Source organism: Crassostrea angulata, chromosome 5 (genome assembly GCF_025612915.1).
Source record: "Crassostrea angulata isolate pt1a10 chromosome 5, ASM2561291v2, whole genome shotgun sequence".
Lineage (NCBI taxonomy): Eukaryota > Metazoa > Mollusca > Bivalvia > Ostreida > Ostreidae > Magallana > Magallana angulata.
This window is the reverse complement of record NC_069115.1, coordinates 30,129,670-30,153,222: the sequence shown is the minus strand read 5'-3', so window position 1 is coordinate 30,153,222 and position 23,553 is coordinate 30,129,670. Positions and strand designations below refer to the sequence as shown.

The 23,553-nt window shown below is 33.1% G+C and overlaps 2 protein-coding genes across 3 annotated transcripts; one reads left to right on the top strand and one right to left on the bottom strand.

Annotated features, from left to right (window-relative positions):
• Positions 1–6: 6 nt before the first annotated feature.
• LOC128183535 (pre-mRNA-processing factor 17-like) lies at positions 7–7,976 on the bottom strand. Its single transcript, XM_052852577.1, has 14 exons — positions 7,766–7,976; positions 7,412–7,494; positions 6,958–7,087; positions 6,520–6,606; positions 5,829–5,971; positions 5,536–5,632; positions 4,435–4,649; positions 3,393–3,540; positions 2,869–2,984; positions 2,373–2,506; positions 1,746–1,822; positions 1,477–1,577; positions 1,051–1,094; positions 7–806 (listed from the first exon to the last, which is right to left on the bottom strand). The coding sequence occupies exons 1-14, from the start codon at positions 7,926–7,928 to the stop codon at positions 629–631; spliced, it is 1,716 nt and encodes a 571-aa protein (XP_052708537.1). The 5' UTR covers positions 7,929–7,976; the 3' UTR covers positions 7–628.
• On the top strand, positions 7,970–21,705 carry LOC128183536 (actin-binding protein WASF2-like). 2 transcript variants are annotated; one of them, XM_052852578.1, is made up of 6 exons: positions 7,970–8,111; positions 14,308–14,595; positions 15,624–15,777; positions 16,624–16,747; positions 17,184–18,069; positions 18,327–21,705. In XM_052852578.1, the coding sequence occupies exons 2-6, from the start codon at positions 14,328–14,330 to the stop codon at positions 18,497–18,499; spliced, it is 1,605 nt and encodes a 534-aa protein (XP_052708538.1). In that variant the 5' UTR covers positions 7,970–8,111; positions 14,308–14,327; the 3' UTR covers positions 18,500–21,705. The 2 variants fall into 2 exon arrangements, with proteins under 2 accessions (XP_052708538.1, XP_052708540.1); XM_052852580.1 differs by lacking the exon at positions 7,970–8,111 and adding an exon at positions 11,056–11,252.
• The last annotated feature ends 1,848 nt before the right edge of the window (positions 21,706–23,553 follow it).

Sequence of the window (23,553 nt, the reverse complement as noted above, 5' to 3'; positions counted from 1 at the left end):
CCTCCTTTAGAAAACTCCTTTATTCTAGATGATTGAGTGAATTATGAGATGATAAAAAAAAAAGCACTGATGGGTTCCAAATGAATGTACATGTATATATAGAGTTACTGAAAGACAAGGTCATAAAATGTGAAATCAATCCGATATTATATGTCAACCACCATTTGTTCTGTGTCCCTATATACAGCAACTCCCTAAAAGCCCTATGAGACACAGGCAATTATTTCATTATCAGCTAATCAGTTATAATGTTCTAATAAGAATTTGATCTGCATTGACTGGTTATGTCTTGTAAAGGACTTGACAATTGGTTGCATTAATTATATTTTCCATATGTTCAAAAAACTGATTTACATGAAAATGTTTCATACTGAATCCAACAAAATTTGCCTCTGTTGAAAACTACTTCTGTGTGCTTAGTGAGCAAAACCAGGACACAATGATAATATCCAAAGTGATACTTTTTAATCAACCATGATTCCAATGTTACTTTTTGCCTCAAGAAGCATAATGCATCATGTGATTTCATTGCACACCGATGCTCCTACTTTAGTAAGCTGCTGCTGCTCATCTGTTCCTTGAATCCAGAATTCACTTTCACATTAAAAAATGTATTTCTACTCTCCCCTCAGTCCCAGTACTTGATGACCCCGTCCCAGCCACATGTGGCCACTTTTGAGGTTTCGTGGGGGTGCCACAGCACGCCTACACACACGTCATCGTGCGCCTTGAATTTGTTGTACAGTTTTGTTGTTTTCCAGTCCCACACATACACTTTGCCATCAGCATCTCCAGAAATTAAGTAACTGTAATAAAAAATAGGCCAAACCAAAATGAATAGTGAATTGTTATCGATCTGAAAGTTTGTATGATTTATCTCTCTATCTCATGAATATCAGTTCTGCAAATCCCCACATACAGTGCGCAATAAAATGAATAAATTTATTTTTTATTTTTTTTTAAAATGAAATATTTACATCCCCTAACATTATTACAATTTAAAATAATTATTGTTCAATGACTGAAGACACTTGGTCTATGGCTTCGTACCTCATGTCAGGTGAGAAATCCACTCCACAGGCATAACCCGCAACCTGAAATAATTAGAAACATCTCTTTGTCAGCAGTGTAAGTAGATAAGTTAAAACCTTTTAGAGAAAGCAACATCAGTGTGGATTTCTCTTTGTTTCTTGGATTACTGTAAACGTATTACATTTGGCTGTGTGTTCTATTTAGCGCTTTTGGCAGAATGCAGCTTGCGCTAAATCAAGTACATCGCTAAATGCAATACATATATGTAAAAGAATAGTCACGTTCAGGAACACACTATTTCAAATCTAGGCCAACTTGTTCAAAAACTAATTTCCGCCAAATATCGTACACGCCAAATATATTACGTTTACAGTATGTAACTTGCTGAATCTAGTCACTTCTTATGATATTGTGTTTGACAGATAACAATATACATGTACATACCATGTGGCCTGTAAATGTCTTTTTCCTCATGTATTTGAACCTGTTCAGTACGTTGAAGATGATGATCTTATTGTCCATGGACTGACAAGCCAACCATTTACCTACAATCCAAAGATATAAAAATACAGTAAAATAAAGCTACAGCAAGCTTTTGTCATTGCCGTAAATCATCTTGGTTTCTTTTAAAAAATTCTCATATGAAATGTTACATGTTAACGGGTTCTGATTTCTTTTCTTTTCTACTGTTTATATTAGGGTTTTATTTTTACCATTTGGTGAGAGCTGCACAGCTGGACATGAATGCATGCTAGGATCAGCTATGTATTTGAAATCCACAGGAATATCCCTGAAAAATAACATTGCCATCTTCTGCATTACTAAAGTAAGATCATCTTTCAATAAACAGTTTTACCTCAATTCATCATTTAATTCAAGCATGTGTGTCTTCTGATCATAAATGCACTTGTTTGGATAAAAACCTCACCTGTCCAATATCACTTTAGATGCATATTTGGGTCAGATTAAAGTAATACATGTACATATCATTTTATCGAAATCTTCTATCAAAGTTCTTTATGGTCAAAATCAAGTAAATGTTAAAAGCCTACAGGTTTATGAGTTTTGAGATTAAATTCTTCAAATGATGCTATATATCTCAACTTAATAAACATATAGGCCCCTTTCATTCACTGAATCTTGATCTTAAAGCATTGGAATAAGTTGAACAAATAACAATTTTTACACATATGTTAAAAAAATGTGCCATATTTTTTAACTAATAGCACCAGGAGTTATCTGTCTTGTTTACTTCTAGACAGTTGAAAATACAAATGACATTGTACAAAAGCTAAGAAGAAACTAGCCCTTTAAAAAATTTTTATCACCTGGCCACCTACCATTCCCACACCCTGAGACTCTTGTCATCTGAAGTGGACACGAATCGCCGGTTATGATCCACGAAGGTGATGGTGTTCACGGCGCCGAGATGTCTGTCATACTCCTGTACAATCTCACCCGACCGAATGTCCCACTGTCAGCGAAAAACCACATAAAAATAAGCACTCATTCATTCTAATTTTCTTTATACTGGTATTCACACAGGGTTTAAGGTTTGAATTCACCAGAAGATCAATTCAAAGAAATTACAGCACCCAGTACACAGCACAAAAAGATAATACTTATTTTTCTTAAATAGAAAATTACCGTTGTGTTTAAATTATACTTTATGTCAATAAGATATGAAGAGTTTTTAAAATTTTGTCTTTTTAGCATTACCAATGAGGCCCAAGGGGTGGTAAGATTATAAATTGTCAGCATTACATGTACATTATGAATATTGATTACATTATGAAAGTGCTGAATGAAGGAATTTGCATGAATTAGATCACTTACACAGACGATTTTCTTGTCTGAGGTTCCAGCGACAAATAAATGCTGTTTGTCTTCCTCCGGGTGATACTTGATGCAATACGGCACCTTCCGACTCGTGAAGCGAGACTTGCATTCACCTACAATGATCAAACAACATAAAGTGGTGACTGAAGGACTTTCTCATTCATAAGTGGACACACCAGCAATGTAAAATCTAGACTGAAACTCTTTAAAATAATATCTAGATGTGATGGAAAAAAAACACAAAGCCATAAACCTGACTGCAAAAACATACTTATAAGTCACTCTAAACAAAATTAACTTTTTTTTAACAAACTGTATACTAACCTGTTCAAAAGTATCATGAAAATCAAGAGAAAATGTGTAAAATAATGCATTTTCAAACCATTTCTATGAAATAAATATAAATTCATATATTCAATCCTGTCAAGAAATCTATGGATAAAAGTAACAAAAATGAATAATTGAGTAAGATATTTTAAAACAAGGCAGTCAGAAAGTGAATATTTTTGAAATTTCCTTACCTGTCTCAGTGTCCCAGAGTTTGATGTACCTGTCGTAGCCACAGCTGAGGAACTCTGTGCCCGAGTTGTTGAAGGTTATGTCCCTCACGGCCTGTTTGTGACCGCTGTAGGTCCGCACACAGCGCCGGTCGTTGTACACCTCCCAGATCTACACAAAGAAAAGGTAGATAAATGTCAGGCCCTTTGTAACCAATATGTATCCCAATTGTATATAGAGGTTGAAACTATGCAGAAACTTCCAAGTTTCAGTAAGTTTCCGTTGGGGAAACCATTTGAATTCCTGGACGGCTTAGGCTGTGGAAACCTAATAAACCTTGGAAGTTTCTGTGCTGAAACTTTTCAGAAACTTTAAGTAGCCTTAAGTTTCTGCATTATTTCCAAACGGTTTCTGCAGCACTGAAACCAGATATTTCTGAGGGTAGCCTCATTCATTCAATCATCATACAGGAAATTAAAGTCTACCACATCAATAAATCTTTAGCATTGTTGCAAACAATCTGTGAATAAATAAAACTTGGTAATTTCATTTTAGATCATGTGTTCATACCCCATTATCCTCTTTGTTAAAATGATGGTCTACATATGAAAGTAACTGTTTCATTTCTATTGTCTCCCTGCTTCAAATGACTTCTTTCTTTTGCATGATGATTAAAAATATTATGAAGTTTTATTTAAACTTTTTCACTGAGGCTAAAATGCATAAATAACAGAGTATATAAATTGCCTTAATTCTGCAGTCCATCCAATATCTATTGCATGTATGAAAAGTTTAAATTGAACTTTTATTCTGGACCAGTACTGTGGAATCATTTAATTTCCTGGGGGCCAATATTCGTGGATTGTAGGTTTTTTGCTGATTTTTGGGGATATAATTTCGTGGATGCGTTGGTTTTCAGTTTCAAAAAGAAAACCAACTCTTTCAAAATTTATTTGCGTCGAGGATGTAAATTCGTGGGGGAAGGCTACCCATGAATACCCCAAAAATTGAGCCACCATAAGTTCTAATGATTCCACAGTATACACATCAGGGTACAAAAATTACCTTAATTTTGCAGTCCATGCTACAAGAGAGTAAAAGATGAGCAGAGCGGGGGAACCAGCGGATGGCTGACACCCCCTTTGTGTGCCCAGTCCAGGTGTGAATCTGTTTCTTGGGCAGGAAGCACTTCTCTGGTGGTTCATCCGACTTAAGGTTGACGCCCACATCCTGTGGGATGTGCAAGAATGATCTCCCTTGGTAATCGTAGGCATCCTTAACTAGAAAAGTAAAACAGAAAAGATATAAACAGTCAATAAATGTTAAAACTTTGAATTGTGTTTATTTGCTTCTTTCTCAATAAATGTATGTGGCTATTTCTAGAAACTTTTAATCTTCAATAAAATAAATTGCTGAAAAAAAATTTCATTGTAAAATGTTTGTTAAGGTAAGTTTTGCGGCTTGCATTTTTTAGAGGTTGTACCAAAGTTACATACCATTTTGTTCACTATACTAAAGTCTTTTTTCTCATGAAATTCAAATGAATTTTGCCCGTCCCGTTTTATAACTACAAAAGGTCAAAGTTCATGATTTCCAATTTTCATTTTGATGAAATGTAAACAATTTCGTGAAAATATGTACATTTTATATGTTACTATTATGGGGGTTATTTATGCTTAAAATGTTCGAAAATAATATCACTATTAATATCATGATTCACTTTTATTAATTTCTGATGAACTATCTAAAAATAGAATAAAATGCAACAAAAGTCTTAATTTTGGACTACTCTTATGTAAACGAAAACATCTTATTTGAAACCTTTCCAAGTCCACCGATTTCAGGAAAAACGTATCTTAGAATATGTGTAATCTGATGTTTCTAAAACACTATTCAAAACCATATGATGCGGATTTCGTTTTCGTGGAAATTGATAAAATGCTTGTGTTCTCTTATTTTTTCATTGAAACTAAAAAAAAACGCGAAATAAAAAAAACTGAAATCAATTATGACGTCATATAAATGTTGACGTCATAACTGAAATAAAAGGTAGTTGGTGTAACGTCACAATGAAAATGTGTGAGTTATCTCCCTGTAACCGCAAACCTTACCTTAATTGATTTTAAAAGTTATGCTCATTAAATTCAGAATGTTTGGTTTTCTTACTGTGTAGAGTTGTTTTTTCGTCAGCTGTCTTTTCTTCTGTTTGTTTAGAGGATTTGCTTCTTTTGGCAAGAATTTCATCCAGTTCTTTTTTCTCTTCCTTTAATAAAAAGAGAATTGACACAGAATAAACAACTCCCAAATTAAAGACATTTGAATAACATAAATTCTGCAAATATACATACTTTTAGAATTCACTGTCAGAGTTTTCATAGGCTATGCCCGTTATCCAATCCATTTGAATATCAATAAAATATGTTTAAATTAAATAAATAAATTAATTTACTCTGACATACTTCATTGGGTTTCATGACTGTCTTTTCGTCAATAAATTTGCCCCAGGGTCCAAGATATCCTTCAATGTCTCCCGGGTTATCATTGCGTAACCTCTTTCTCTTGTCTTCTGGTCTCTTTTTTGCTGACTCAAACACAGTTTTACCTGAAAGAAGATAAACAGCAAATCATTATGTAGCAGAGACTAATACTGCACTGCCTCTACTGGGATTTGAACCCAGGTCCTCTCACAAGCAAATCAAGCACTCAATTGATTATGCTAAAGGGTTACACTATTAGCCAGAACTGGTAGGAATGCCAAATACATCTGAAACTACTATGTGTATAATGTAGAAGCACATGTTTACGTTGGGTTAATATTTCGTTACCTTTTAACCAAATAAAATTTTGTTGGCATTTAATTTTGTCTTATCGTAAGCTCTAAAATGTATCATGTATCTACTCTGTTTTTATTGATCATGATAGCTGGGTCGAAAATTCTTCATGGAGTTAATTTCGTTGATTTATACTGCCAATGAATATAATGATATTAAATCCTCAATGAGTATTTGTGCTTCTACAATAATCATAATTATACGATATTTATCTCTAATCCCAATTTATTCACTAGAACAGCTAAGTGCAGTACAAACACCTATAAATATAGCAGAGTTTTTGACACGAGCAAGTGAAACAGTAATCACACAGCATTACCTTTATTTTCCTCCTTGGCAACTTCGTCTCCAACCAGTACAGGTTCTGACACTACACTGTTACCCTCAGAGGGATCCATAGCATATCCTAAAGTGAAAAATTCCACAACATTGATGTATAAGAAATTAATATAGAAATAAGTGTTACATAATAAGTGATAAACATTACTTTAACAAAGGGACACCCTTTTCACAGGACTTAAACAAAAGGACACCATTTTTACTGGAGGTTCTATATGTTCACAAATGAGAAATGAATATTAGCCTTACACTTTAAGATGTTGAATTGATAAATAGGTGTTACTGTACACTAAAGTTACTGTGTCCAACATACATTCATGTTAAACTGATTAGGATGAATTGATTTGAAAATGGTTTCACTGAAGACACTGACTGCAACTTTTGGACATAAGTGACTGGTTATACACTGTCTACGTACCATAGCTATGGAATGTTCTTCTCTGGTTCTCAAACTCAAAGTTGCTGACATGAGCTGCCTCGGCAAAACCTGACAGCGTGTTACGAACAGCAGACATCTGTCGAGTTTTGTATGGATTGGCAGGCCCCACCTTATACAAAAAAGAAATAGAATTTGCTAACATTTTCTTCACTCCCTATTAATAATATAACTTTAGAGGTACATTTATTCTGAATGATAATAAATGTTTTTCTATTTGAAACATGAAATTATAAAACCAAAGGGTAAAAATACAGCTTGTCGAACATAAATTTATGTGCTTATATTTTAATTCTATAGTAATTATCTGTTAATGTTTATAAAACAAATTTACGATTTAATAGCTGTTTATGTATAAACATATGTTCAAAAGCACTTTGATGATAAAAGGTTACAGTGTGATCTTACAGGGGGCCTCTACTGTTGGTCAACATACCTGTGGTGCATATAATTCATCATACTTTGGGTTGTATGTCACTTCCTTGACAGAATGACCAATGTGTCTTTTTTGTTCAATTTCTTCCTGAAAAAAAGAAGAAATTAAGTATCATATTATAAACATCTTCTTTCTTATATCAGTTTTGATCAGCACTGAGTTAGAGTAAAATATTCCCAATGCATTACAAAATACATTACCATTACATGACTACTTTATTCAATACTACAACATTTTTATTCGTTTTAACATGAATAAATGTAACAATCAAGGGTATGAGTATGAAAATGTACCGCCAACTATAATGTTCAAAACAACTGAGAAAATTCAAGATAACTTTTCATATACCCAAACTTGCCTTTGTCGCAATAACAGGGGCAGCATTTAGAGCAATCGTGGTAATTGACTTTTTATCTGGATCGAGGGGCTTAAGGTGAGCTGTCAAATCATCTGTTGTTTCTTGCTTTTCGTCTTCTCCGTCAGAAGAATCGCTATCGTAATTCTGGATACAATGCATTTCAACGTTTGGTTGACATACTTTCAAATCACGCACTTAACTTCCGGTGAGACAAATCTCGTCAGCCAAACGAGAAATCTCGAGACATCGCCATTTTCTGTTGACTTCCCGTAATGTAGAGAAGATGATAGACCCATTCATGCAGCCTTGTGATGGCTTGACAACCCCATAAAGTACAGACAGGTAAAGATATATGCAGAATTTTTTTCATGCACACCTCTTGGTGTTTCTGTGTAATATCGCACACGAACTTTCACCCGTATTCAAGGGTGTGCCCCTGATTTTCTCTCTTCAGGACTTTCATTTATATCCTGAACTCCTAAAATATTTATTATTGCTTTAGATTTCATGTTGTATTAAATTTAAAGACCAAAAATCTTTATCCGTTGATTATTCATTTCCTAATTGTAGTTTTCACCCACATTTACTTATGGGTCATATGCCATGGCATGTAAACTGATAACTGTAAAAACAGTATATGACAGTAGGGGCCTGTAAGTACATTTTTGATGCAAAGCAGCAGTTGTCAAATACCAGGTTTCCCAAAATTAAAATTGCTCGAAAGATGCTTAGCATGAATGAATTACACTGAACAGTCTAGAGTTTTACTGTATAGTACTGCAGTTTGTCAATTGATCTTCACGGTTCACGTACATTTGAGGTGTAAGTGTCAGTCAAAAAATGAGAAAAAGGTTTTCTATTGTCTGGCCCAAGTTATTGTTTCTGTCACATTTGGACAATTTTGTTAAATATACAGAAGATGTGAACGAAGTACAATTGAAATCGATGAAAGGGAAAGTATCAAAGATATCTTCATTGACATGTTATCAATTTTCACTTGGGAAAAAAATCACAGGAACCAAAAACAGATATCTTAGGGAGATTTATAATGGGAAATGTTGACGTTGTTATTCCATTCGCAAGTCACTTGGAATACCTCACAAAATTTTTCAATGTTATCATCCGAGTACTTTAAATATCTATTGCATGCAAATTTTCTGTAGACTATCTACTTTGACATAGTATTGAAACCTTATTTATAAGCTAGAGGGGGCGTTTCAAAGGAGAAACCTTGGAAATTTTAGTATACTTTTGGATGAACATCAGTTGAACCATAGCTGAGGTATTTATAAATATTATGGAGAAATTATAAGCAAAATGTAAATCGAGGATATCTTAATTAGGACAGAATATACATGATATAGTAGAATTCATATATGGTGCAGAACTGTAGCTCGATCTCTATGGCAAACATATTAAATTTAAAATAGTTGACCTAAGGCAAAAATAGGTTCTTATTTTTGGAGTGTACTTCCACCAGATGAGATGATATTTTTAAACATAATCAACATCATTACAATCATACACACTTAACATGCACCACTCGGGTATGTTTATCAGTCTTCCTCTCAGCAGATATAAAAGGTCCTGCATGAGTTCAGTAGACTTGTGCTTTGAATTTAGATTGACTTAATGAAAGTAATGACAATTTATATAAATGGTTAGCCTTACACTTAATTATGCTCATTTAAACATCAATGAAGGTGTAATTTTTTTGTTTTCTAGCTGGTCTTTGTTTTAAAATAAAAAAAAATTGTTCAAATGACTTTTTACTGGCTGCCCACAACAAATCAATCAAGATAATTTTGGGTGAGTGTGCACATGATTGATGAAGAAAATTAATTAATTAATTTATGTTATCACATGCCTAGTTGTGCAGTTAGCCCTGGGTTTGAATCCAATTTCATTCATATCGTGGGGGGGGGGGGGGGGGTATTTGTAACTAAAAATGTTTCAAGGAAAAAAAACAGTTTTGGTTTATATCTGATCATTAAAGTTTTTAGTCTCCAAATTTAGAAAATCAGTGTTGGTCGGCTGTTGAACTGTTACCTGCAAATATATATGACTCTCAGTGATACTAGTATAAGGAAGAAAAGATCTATGCTATATATCAATAATCTTCTAGTTACAACAAAGTTATACATTCATGCTAATGTTTGATGAAACAATTTTTATGTAGCATGTTTAACTCCATGTACAGTCCCACCTTGTTATCTTAAACTGAGAAGAAAAAAAAGATATATATCAGAAGATTTGAGATAAATTGGTTAAATCAAAGATTGAACATCTGTGATTTTCATGTTGTGGATTTTCCAAATATTGAAGTCCACATGTACTATATAATTATACATATATTTAGTAATACATGCAATATAGCTATTTTCATGTTAGTTTAAAAAAGACATGCAAAAAAGTGACTAAACAACATTACATTATATAATGTCAAATTTGTTGTTATCAATAAACTCTCGAAATATATGTATTTTTGTACTACATAAACTACACACTGACCATTTGGTTCATTAGACACCTTGAAGGCAGTGTTATTGTAGAGTCTTAATTCCATTTCTACAGTCTTAAGGTTTAAATTCATAGCTGCATGTATAAAAGCAGCTTTTTCTGAAGAAGTAATTTATTGTACATGTACTACAAACGATTTGTTTCCTTATCTGATAAATAAATTAAACCTTAAATTCCTGTATTTAGATTGGTGCAATTGAAAATGTTTATAAATATTAAGTTCCTTATTACTTAGTTTACTGCATGAACATGCGAGGGTATAATTCAGTTCCGTTTCGTCTGTAAATGTGTCATTTGATTTACTCTTGAATCAGATCTGTATACTAGAGTTGTTGATTTTTCTCCGCCCAATGGAGGTCCAAGTTTCAGTCCTTTCCCCTGATAATGTTACGGATTTTATTTCCCCAAATGAACCTGTACTTTACCTCCATTAATTGCCCTTGCCCCACCCCCACCCCCCTTCCCAAGGAAAAAAAAAGGAGAATGTTTATGATTGTAAAAGTAAAAAAAACTAAACAATAAATAATAATTAAATGTACATGTACAAAAGATGGAAATTGAACAAATTAATTTATTTCACTTCATAGTTTATTTATCATATTATACATATATACACTCATGCTAGATTTTTCTAACTAATCAAACATCAATGATTTTTACTAATTCAAAAGTCACAGACCCCCATTTTTAAAAGCAGAGAAAAATTACTTATAATGTACATTAATAGATCAAAGTAGTATGTTTGAAGAGGAGGAAATCAGTTAAAATTTTAATCAGATGACATGCACACTGACATTTTTTTTTTTCCCATCAGAAACAAATTCATGTGTGCGCGTTCATTCAAGTGGAAATGTAGGTACTACACTTAAGCATCTAGATCACGATTTCAAGTACTAGTACATATTTTGTAAGTCATGGAGTGACAGTGTGGATTATTCATCACCAGTTGGCTATGTAGTACATGTATGTACATTCTTTAGGATGTGGGTGAAATCTGTCCAGGAACCGGCATGTCTAATCTGTATATAGACTCTATTACTAAATACATTACAGTCACTGCTATTTGTGCTGGCAGTTTTCAAAATGATATGCTTGGCTGCATGTATGTAAAGCTGTTGCAGTTATTTTTGGAGAAGGGAGAATGAGATTAGTTGAAAATTCGTTCTTTACAGCTATAGTAAGAGAGTCTATAATACATCTTAATTGAATTATGCATTCAATTTGTATGGGAATGTATGATAATCAAAACCTGAATATGTATTGAATTACGTAAACTGTTTATTTTTTTTACAGTTTGTAATCTAATATTGACTCCATGCAAACTTTAAGCTTAATCTGATTGTAAATTGTGCATGATTTAAAAAAAATTGTATTTTATAGCATGGCAGAAGAAGAATTTCAGTTTATAGAAAAAATAAGGAATAGATAAAGATGAACCCATGTATTTTCTTCCTGGTGCCCTAAATCTGAAACCTAAAATCTGTGTTAATCAAATTGTTCAGTAGATTTGTACAAAACTATGGAACCAATGAAGTTTTCAAACTTTTATCACTTTATCTTGTAACATTGATGCAAATATTTGTGCAAAAAATACTTATCTGATATGTACACATACAAATGATAAAAATGATCATACTAATACTTTAAGATACATACATGTTTAACTGTATCATTAATTTTGAAATAATTACATATTAAAAGTACTCGATGGTAATGTGTAAATGAAGTTATAATGCAAATTTTCTCTTTTATTAGGGGAAAAAATAGGGTAAATTCATTTAAATACATGGAACATATCAACTTATTATTAAGTAGGATACTGGGTGTGTGTGTTTAAAGATCAATATCAAAATGCTAAAAATTTAGACAGGTTTCATTAGTTCTCATTGAAATAGTTTTATACCTGAATTTAAACTAGGAAATAGTTAACATGGCCTTTGCAAAAGGAAAAATTTTATCATGTATGTAATGACCCTATTTAAAGAGGATTTTGTGTGCATTCTAGGAAGTTGTAATATTTAAACTGTCAGTTTCAAACTGTGATAACTACGTGCAAGTTACACCCTCTCCCCGTTTTGAACATTCAGGTGTGTATTGTGTATTCACCATCTTGAATCGGGCTGTTTAAATTGCTGTGTGTAAATTGCTCCGGCTTCAAATTGACAGGGTGAGTCATTCGTGTAAGTATCTCTATTTGAAACAGGAAGTAGGCGCATGGTATATTATGATTACTTCATACTGTAACAGTGGTTTGATGATATGTCTTCAGTTCAAAAGTTGACCATAACAAGGCAGCTGTAAGATTTTATTTACAATAACGAGTTAAAATTTCTGTTAAGGATCTGGCTGAATTTCTCATTGACAACATGTCCTTAGGTAAATTAAAACAAATGGTGCATGAAAATTTTGTTGATCTAACACTGAAATTCCTGTTATCTTGCTCAAATCATATCTATTAGCATTCCTTAGTTTGAATCAGATGTAAAACTTTAAAAAGACATTACGTTTTGAGATTTGAAATTTACTTTGCAGCTAGTATAAACCCCCACTATAAACTATATCCAACCTCCCTTCTTTTTTATGTTGGGGGGGGGGGTATATTCAACTCACCACCCACCCCCCCCCCCCCCCCAGCATTTGTATATTATTTGGGTGTTGGGTTGGGGGGGGACTGTATGCGAGCATGCTATGTTTACCTTAAGTTTCAATCAGCAAACACTTGGCTCTCTGGTTCTTACTTTATGGAGATGGAGAAACACAATAAACCTATCCATATGGCCAGAGAATGGAGCTTTAATTGGATTAAAAATCTAATTAGAGAGTATAAGCTAACCTAATATTCCCTCTAGCTAGTATGTTGTGTGTATCAGGAAGCTCTAATTTCATTCAGGCACTGAATCCATTATGCAGTATTTAATAGGCACCCTGATTTCTCCTGGCTGTTCATCGCTAAAAAATAAATCTAATTGTTTCTGCATTATAGTTTCCATTTACATCATTATATTTTTCATCTAGCTGGCTTTTTGCAATGGCTTTCCGCAGTAATAAAGTCTATTGCTTATAATTGAATTTTGATAAAAAAGAAAATGGCGTGGTAAATGGATATCAGATGATAATACTTGTACATGTCTTGTGGTCTTTTGTAAATCTTCCAAGTATCTACAGTGCACTGTTGAAATACATTTCTTTACTTTTATAATTATTAACAATTTTCGAATTTGCTGCTTTGTATACATAAGCAAAGTATGAAAAGAGAATATGTGCCCAAATTGTTTATTCTTACTCATTAAGACTGAGTTACATGTAATACCATTGCATACAAATTGAATTTATTTATTGAACATATTATATGGCAAGTATTAGACTTTATGCATCTTGGTAGATTGTAAGGAAGAAAACGGGAATCGTGCTTTCACAAATCACAATGATATATTTAATTTAAGTGCTGTATATTTTAAGTGTGTTTTTTTTTAAAAAGCATTTCCTTTTCATTGTTGAAAAAAATACAAGAAAGCAGGAAAAAAACAATCCCTAATCAAAAGGATTTCTAGTTGATTTTGTCTTGAAAATTTGTACTTCCTTATTTCTGTTGTTCCTCAATTAGACTTGAATGCACAGTGTATATATGAGTACAAATAGTACAGTAACTATAGATGTGAACTGTGTTTAATGAATGTTAGTTCTCAAGTGGTTTTTTTTTTTTGGTTTTTTGGGGGTTTTTTTTTTAATCAATGTATATATCTTGATTTAGGATTTAAATCAGGAAGGAATATTAGAATTATCTTTGTTGTTTGTCAACTGAAATCATTGATAAAATACGAAAACAATATCATCTACATGTAACTTCTCTTGTGAGTCAATTTGGGTAAATTTTTGTTGTAAATTGTGACGTCTTGATTTTGAAATAGCACACAGTAGAATAGAATCTTATCTGCCCCAATGTCCTCAATTAGATGGCCACCTATATGTTTTTTATATTTTTAACATTTTCTCAATTTCCCTTCTATTCTATTTCTAGCTTGAGCTGAGCAGCAGACCATGCCGTTCATTCAGCGGTGTTTGGAACCCATCAACGTCAGTCGGGTGGAGGTAGAGAAGGGCATTAAGAATGAGTTAGAATGCGTGACCAATCACACCTTAAGTAACATCATCCTTCAGTTGAGCAGCCTCAGCAAGCATGCGGAGGACATGTTTACCGAGCTGTCGATAGAGGTCAAGACGTTCACTGACCGGACTCAACATCTCCAGGGTCGAATCGACCAGCTCCAGGAGAAAGTTACGAGGCTGGATGCAGCCGGAGAACTCGGTATGCTGGGAGTTAACTGAAAATTAGGAATACTGTAAACGTATTATGTTTGGCGTGTATGATATTTGGCGGTAAATAGTTTTTGAACAAGTTGGCGTGGATTTGAATTAGCGTATTCCTGAATGTGACTAATCTTATACATAAATGCGTGGCATTTAGTCATGTACTTGATTTAATGGAAAGCGCATTCCGCCAAAAACGCTACATAGAATACACAGCCAAATGTAATATGTTTACAGTATGTTAACATATTAAGTTCATACAGACTTGCTGTTGAACGTTTATCAACCCTCATTGCAGCCTTACAAAAGTTTGTTTAAAGGATAATAACTTTTCAGATGAATTGTATTAAATTATGATTGGCATGCATACAAATCATCATACCTGGTGACCTAAATCGACTGAAGTCGCATATTTCTGAAAGAATAATGGTCATATCTCTGCAAGATTATCTATACTACAGAAAAATAATTGTGTATCATATGATTTCCATGTGAATTTTTTCATGTAGAAGCACTCATGTCAATTTTACCTCACAAAATCCTTTTTAATAAAGAGTTTGTGATATATAGCATAAAAAAAATAAAATATCGCATAAAAAAATAAATTTATAAGTCATATGCTCAATATGACAATTGGGTGAACTTTTCACGAAAATTTCAAGTAAAATTGATTTTTAAAAAAAGAGTTCTCTTTTCACATGAAATACATCTAAGCCACAATTGGCCGTGTATTAAGGGAAATTAAACCTTAATTTTAAAATAAACATTTATGTTTTTAGATTTTAACTGAACATTTTTAAAGCTGATTGGTAGTTGCCATCCAAATTCACATTGATGTACATGTACTGATATTTGTGTCTGGTAACATGTGTATAGAATATACATTTAATAAACACCATATTTAGACATTGAATGTCAAACTTTATGAATGACAAATAAATTATATAAAAAACAGAGGGATCAATAGTATTTTCTCATGATTATAACTATTGAATTGTTTGTACTGACAACTTCTGTTTCTGACAGTGTCCATTCACGAGTTACACCTGAGGAAGCCCTTCAAGAGCTCCACCCAACACGACCAGCAAGTGGTGTCTAGATCTACAATACCCAGATGTATACTGAAGGCCTACAGTCATTGTGACCCCACCCCCGCTCTCACCAAACTCAACCCCTACAGGTACTTCATGCACAACACCGTCTATTGTTAAAATATGCTGAAGGGATCGAGAATTTCACACACAAAACCATCTTAGACATGGGGATTGATCAAGATTTTTATAATTTTTCTCATTTTAGCTTAAAAAGTCCATTGAAATTCTGTTAAAATTTGAGGGTTTTTTTTAACCCTTTTTCATGCATTGTCGACATTTTAAAGGTTAAAAGGGACAGAATTTTGTGGATTAGCTTGCATAAATACTGAGAATAAAAGATTGTTTCATAATTTCTAGAGATTGTAGATTTATGGATTAGGAGTTCCTCTAAATGCACAAAAATGAGCCACTTTAATTCCTTATCTATGATTGTTTAGTTCTTATTTATTAGTCATGAATTTATGAAACACTGTAGTGGATTTCTCACCCTCTCTTATTTTCTTTTCTTTTTTTTTTAAATTGTGATGTTGTAATCTAAATATTTGCATGTTAAATTTCCATTAATATGTCAAGTGTTTTACAGTACCAATAGAAGTAGAAATAAAACAATTACTGTATACAGGGAAATATTTGCCCCCAATTTATTTTCGCCCCTTTCGCCGTCGTCTGTGGGCGAATGTAGTAAGACTGGGCAAAATTCAATGTCTCAAATTATCCATCTGCAAAAAAAATATCTGTGTCTGGGTGAATTCAAGACAGGGCATAATGTTAGCAGGTGTGGAAGGGCGAAATTTACACAGGGCAAAAATTACACAGGGCAAAAATAACCCTGTATACAGTATTACAAAATCTTTTAATGAAATGTATAAGGTATATCTTTTGCAAATCCCATATTCTGTCCACATTAACATAAAGCTCTGTTTGTTTAACAGGGAAGATGGACGAGACAGTGTAAAGTTCTACACAGATCCAGGCTACTTCTTTGAGTTATGGTTCCAAGACATCCAGAAAGATATCGAAACTAAGAAGACAGAATTAAAAGCAAGGAAGAAAAAGGTAGGTACTAAACTCAAGTGCGGATCTGGGGGGGGGGGGGGGGGGTCACGGGGGGTCCAGTCCTCCAACCCCATTATTAACTTACTAAACTTTTATGATTAAAATTCATTATTTGTATTGATAAGTTTCCTAATTTAAAAGGACAGGAAGTTTGTAGCAAAAAAGCAGTGACATCCCTGATGCATCAAATAGGAACCTTAAATTCTTTATTTGAATTATGTTAAAAAGCATGTTTCCTTCATAAGGATATTTAGAGAGAAAAAAACTTTGTTAAAATCACTCATCTTTTTTGACCAGACTTCCTGATTTTCACACTTTGGTCTTTTTCATCAATTAAAAAAGATAATTAATGATTTCATGCTAATGTTTAATGTTGTCTTCAACTGTCAGCAACTTTGTGTGAACTTTCATTTATGTATATTATTCATCCTAACAGAGGCCCCAAAAAGTTGGAGAACAGAGGAAAAAGCCACGAAAAGTGGAACCCAAAGCGCAGAAGTTTCAGGATATGAAACATGGAGTGGAGTTCTCAGATTACGCGGATCCTGCTAAGCTTCGAGCTCAGAGCAACAGCCAACCGCGACCAGAAAGCTTGGAAGTGAATCAAAGAAGACAAGAAAATGCCCATTACGACCAGAAGGCCACAAGGCCTGCTAATGGGCCTCAGTCTCAGTATTCTCAGGATGTGTCGCGTCATACAAACAATGAGAATAACAACCATTTTGTGCAGACTGGTAACCACCATCCTCCAAGCATGCACCAAAACCAGTTTTCACCACACAACCGCGTGGCGGATAATAGAGGCTCTTCCAGCAGTATCGGTAGTAATATCATGCGGCCAAATCAGCCACCACCAGCACCACCTCCTCACCTGGCTAATTTACCACATCACAGTCCCCAGAGGGACAGTCTACCACCGCCACCCCCACCGCCTCCTCTACCAGAGGACGAAGATCCAAGGCGGTACCAACCTAGTCCTGAAATTACCCGAGTGCCCACCACTCACCGACCGTCGCCTGCGAGACAAGAGGTGGACCTGCTACCCCCTCCTCCTCCCCCACCTCTGAGCCCTGAGCAAAATCTACCCCCACCTCCGCCTCCACCCCCAGTGCATTCAGGGATGGCCCCGCCACCCCCTCCCCCTCCCCCACCCCCTATGTCCATGACAAATGGAGTAGATGATAATTCTTCAACTGGCTCTGGCCAATCTAGCTCCATTGGGTCAGCGATTATGTCTTCTCCAAAATTGAAACCCACTCCCAAGCAGCCAGCTGTGGTGGACGAAAGAAGCAATTTGCTGGCACAGATTCGACTGGGAACTCGTAAGTATTTTATCTTAGTCACTGTTGGGGGCCATTGCTGGCAGTCTATTTCATTTTTTTGTAAAACAAAGGAAGTCGTGTTTCTTTTTTGATACATGGATAATAGAAAAACGGATTACTTGATGCTGTCATATGTTTTATTTTAAGGAATTGAAATTAAAAAAAAAAAAACATGTAGATTGAATATAATATACAATGTATATTTGTCAGTTTAGCAATATTCTTAGATGTATTAACACTGTGAATTCAATTTACAGACAAAGAAAAACTACGTAAAGTGGAGGAGAAAGAGAAAGAACGATCAGACAAGTCAACACCAGGCGGCAATTTTGACGTTCATTCCATCATGAACAGAGCATTTGAAATGCGTCGTAAAGTGATAGAAGAAAGTGAGGAGGAAGACGGCTCATCAGACGATGAATGGGATTGATCAGCATTAACTGAAGTCTTGTGGACAAATACTGTGTAAACCATATAGCCAAACGCTTGGGAGATCTCTCGTCGACTGTATTTCTGTGACAGTCGACTTGAAGCATGATCACCATTCAAAGATGCCGCCCAATGTCTGGCTTTGACTGGGAGTAAAAAAACTACATCAAGTTTTGTATCCAGTGTATGTTTTATAGAACAACCAAGATGTATTGATATAGTGATATACACTTTCATATTATTGGACAATATGATATCAAAATGATAGACAGGTATCCTTTTTATATAGATTGTATTCAAGGAATAGAACCCCACTAACCAATCAAAGAAAACGGCTTTATAACAACAAAAGTCATTCAGGCATCCTCACAAGACACTGTTCCTTCAAACTGGGTCAAAATTATTTAACAATTCAACAATATGTTTGGCATATTTGAGAATGAATAATGACTCACTATTTTTCATTTACTTGTACTCCCATTATACCATTCTGAAAAGTCTACTTAAATAGTGTAAAAATGATCATGTTTTAACACCAAGATACCTTACCCTATTCTATTCTATGTCTCTCACTTAAAAACAGTTTTAAAATAACTGCATAATATTTGAGGATGTGATAAGGATTTGTTATGCCTTCATAAATTACTCTGGTTTGTTATATATCAATATGACATTGTAAAGAGAACAGGGTACGAAATGCTTGCTAGACAGCTTTTTGCACAAGAATCTATATTTTTTAAATAGATGAATGCAAGGTTTAAGGTGGCATTGTACAATTCTTTTACAACAGATGAAAGTGCTTCATAAAGAATTTCCATATATATATATATATATATACATAGGCTGATTTCTTAGCATTAATATCATACAATTTTGTTAATCACACTGAAAAATGATCAAAACTTGATGTCATCTATTTTATACATATATCAACATTTACCCATTTGCAAAACCATAGCATATTAAACTTAATAATTTTGTTATGCAACAATAATGTTTTCTTTGAAAATACTCACAGAAATATTGGAAGGAAAAATTAGCAAAAACTATACTACATGTAATTGGAAAACTAGATAAATTTTTTAGCCCTGTTAATATCATCTGATCATTTGATTATTTCATATCTAAAAACCAAAATATTTACTAAAGTGCTGCTGTGTTTGCAAAGAATTGATAAAACCCACAGTTGTCTTCCTTGAATAGTAATTTTATTTCATTAGGGTGTTTATAATTATTTTTTTAAAGTAATTTAGCATAGTTATGGTTCCCGTGTTTTAAAAAAAGGTGATTTCTGTAAATAACTCTACATGTAATGTTTAAAGTCAAAGTTTACACGTGCAATATTTTCAGTTGTCGTAGAGTAATATTGGCAATGGAAGAGGAAAGGGAGGAAATATCATTATGATTGTTGTTCTTGCATTCACGGTTATTGTTTCTGTATTGCTTTTACTTTAATTTTTGTTTAGAGTTGATGTTGAATCTCATAACAGGAGACTTGAACTTGGTCAACATTAATGTTTGATTCCTTTGGTTTAATAAAAACAGCAGCATTAAAAAGTTGAACATTGATATTAAATGCCAAAAGGAAATAATTTTTTTTAAAAATTGTTTATCATCAACTGTTTCTTTCAACTGAATTTCCTTTCCCTTTTTCGTTTTTAGATTTGTTAGGAATAGTACTTTCATTGTAACAGCATACTATGACTGGAAATTCTGAAAGAGACTGTAGACCCAAAAATTTAGATCTCTGAAAGTGAGCTTTTACTTTTAATGTAAGACAAGACTACCTCAAAAACTGAAGAAGGGAAAGCTTAAGGGTTTGCTGACTGTAAACTTTGCATTGAATGTACTGCTTTCATCATTGTAATTTTAAACTTTCAACTTTGTAATAGAGTATTTATTAACTTTTATTGTTCCTGTACATATATTTTTTCCTCATGTAAAATATGTGTAAAACCTTCATGTATTTTCTCCATATTACTCAGTGATAAGCATGATAGTGTCTATTTATATCTCAATATTTTTATTTGAATTCATATTCAGGTTTATTACAATACAATTAATCCCTCTGTTGTGTATCCCAAAAATTTTTCACCTGACTATGATATTACAAATACATATAATTCAGAAATATTTCCCTAACATTTATTTTAAAAAATTTTTTGGAAGGATAGAGGGGATGTTATAACAGGTTAAGATTCAGGGAGAAGGGAATGTCTTGCTTTAAATTTTCGCCACATGTCTTTTCTACAAGTTAGGAAGAACAATTGATGTCAAGCGGACATCCATGTTTATACAGTATATATAAACAACCAAACGAGATTTCATCTTACATGTAATATATTTAGCACTTCATCCAAGTTACACATGTAGTTCCCCCTTTTACCTTTAATTTCTCCTCTCGAGAGAAAATTCTGAGTGTTTGAAGCCATATTGTTTGTTGACAGCTCAGTTCTGTAGATTTTTTTTTCTTTCAACTATTATTATTCCTACATGAATACATATATAGAAACAAAACGTTATCCATGTATGATTGTACGCATGAGCAGTTTGTCGATTCAAGTATCAAATTTCTTTTAGCATTGTAGTACAAGAGTTGTTTCCCGTTTATGATTAGGTTTCATTGTTATCCTGTATTGTTGGACCTAACAATACTGCAATTCAACAATGAATAAATTTTCATTGAATTTCTTTAAAATATATTTATCGAGTTATATTACTTTTTCAATTGCAGCCAATTTAACGTACTGTTAGAGCATTGGGGCTTGTGTGTATTACGTTTGATTATTATTTCAGCAAGATAATACAACACCAAGAATTTGCATATGTTATGTAATTTTAGTTTACATGGAAATGGAAATTCAGTTCAGGTGTGATAACAAAGTGATTTTTGTTACTATTGTAATAAAAGAGGCCCCACTGTGTATTGCAATCGCAGCTTCTCGGGCCTTTCCGTCAGAGCTCGGAAAAAAAATTTCCGTGCCTGCAGGAAAGGCCTGACAAAATGCGGTTGTGTGTATTATACATTGCATGTTCACTTTATTTACATACATACAGAGAAAGTGCTTTCCATGATTCCAGTGTAATTGTGTCTTTATGTTGGGGCTTATTTGGCTTGTTAGAGAAAACCAGAAGAATGAAAACATCATAGTACTAGCTTTTTCTCTTGATGTACATGTATGCAATAAACTTTGCTTTATTTTGAAACCTGTTTATTTATTTATTTTGTGTGCAACAAGGGTGTCTTACAGAGTTATTCTTTTGAAATGAGCAACAAATTTTTTTAAAAATCCAACTGGAGCGTTATAAAAGAAGTTACATGTATTATATAACTTGAATTCTATTAAAATGAAATGAACTATTATTTAAATTTAAATTTGATGCTACCTCTATGGATGTGACAAAAGTTGTCATCAATTATCACACCCTCTATATCACAAACCTTTCTACCATGCAGTATTTAGAGGAAACAATTTTAGAAATTAGTCTTGACCTTATAATGGTTTAAGGACTCTATTTTATAGTAAAGTGGTACACTTTTTAATCGAAACGAATTAACATACAATTTGTTCATTACTAAAATATTGCCCGTAATGTTAGAGTGAATTTCTAAATAAATGTTAGAATAGAAACCTCTACAAAAAAAAATGGAATTCACATATACCAAATCTATAGATACAAAAAAAAAATCGGAATGTTAATGTCGATTTTATAAAATGACTTTACTCAATCAAGATATGGAATGAGCCAACAACATCCTAAAATAATTCAAAATCTTTTAACCTTATCGGCAAATCAGTCATGTGATTGTTATAAGCAGTTATTCACCAATAAAGTAGAATAGTAGATACAGACCCTCCTTTCATTTTATCAATAAATTGTATTAGTAAAAAGTTAGTGTAAAACATCTGCTATGTTACATATATAAGATATATCAAGGGAAAATTCCCACTAACCAAATTAAAACGCTTGCTTTATAACTGACATTGTACTTTCAATATGATTGGAAAAATATTAAAAATAAATAATTAAGCAAAATTAAATCGGTACATCCAATCCCATTTTATTATAAATAAAAGTTTAATTATATCTTCTGCTTAAACAGGGTTAAATAATTAAGCAAAATTAAATCGGTACATCCAATCCCATTTTATTATAAATAAAAGTTTAATTATATGTCTTCTGCATAAACAGGGTTTTATTTTCACTAAAGTATCGTTAGAATTTATTAAAAATAATACTGCTTATTTCAAAGCCATTTATACAAGATTCTGTTTTCTTAGACATGTTATGGTTTCTTATCCTTGCTTCATAATCATGCAATGTATTCATCTCCATGAATCAAAATGATACTAAAAATCTTTCGCAGATGAATTTGCAACACTAAAACTGATTTTAAAAACAAAGTTGTATTTCACAATAAGTGATTTTTTAAATTGAAATATACAGCTTGAGTTTATTGATAAATACACATACAATTAATAAGCTTACATAGATTAGAGCTCTATTCTATTCTATGGTCACAATTTTGGTCAAAAATTATATTTCCGATTTGAATGTTTACAATGCTTTAGTAAGGCATATTTTACAGGCATACAAAATTTGAGTGTCAATCGTTGAGGTATAAGCGAGCTACAGGACTTGAAATTCTTTTCTTTGTAAACAAAGCTTTTGTTTACATTCTGAATGTTGAAGTAAAATTCCAGTTTAAGATCTTAAATGAATGTGTTAAACGCTAGAAACTGTTTAAATATCCTTGAAATGAATCAGAAGATAGATAATCAACTTGAAAAAGATTTTTAACTGGAATATTGAACCTATGTAAACAAACACAGGGCACGAGCCTTGTTTACATGACAAAGAAATGTGAGGCCTTTATCTCGCTTATAGCTCTTCGTATGACTCTCAAATTTCATTTGATCATTAGAAATGCATTCCTAAAGCATTGTAAATAATAAAAACAGAAAAATGGAACTGGACCAAAATCCTGATCATGTCCCTTTAATGTGTTAGTTCTATAGCCGTGTTACAAAGTGTGTAAAATTTCTTATTGTG

Coding starts and splice junctions, on each gene's coding strand:
- LOC128183535 (XM_052852577.1), bottom strand. CDS start 7,928: ATGCATTGTATCCAGAATTACGATAGCGATTCTTCTGACGGAGAAGAC. Junction 7,495..7,765: donor TGTTATTGCGACAAAGGCAA/GTTTGGGTATAT, acceptor TTTTTCAGGAAG/AAATTGAACAAAAAAGACAC. Junction 6,607..6,957: donor AAGAACATTCCATAGCTATG/GTACGTAGACAG, acceptor TTTTCACTTTAG/GATATGCTATGGATCCCTCT.
- LOC128183536 (XM_052852578.1), top strand. CDS start 14,328: ATGCCGTTCATTCAGCGGTGTTTGGAACCCATCAACGTCAGTCGGGTG. Junction 14,596..15,623: donor GGATGCAGCCGGAGAACTCG/GTATGCTGGGAG, acceptor TGTTTCTGACAG/TGTCCATTCACGAGTTACAC. Junction 15,778..16,623: donor ACCAAACTCAACCCCTACAG/GTACTTCATGCA, acceptor TTTGTTTAACAG/GGAAGATGGACGAGACAGTG.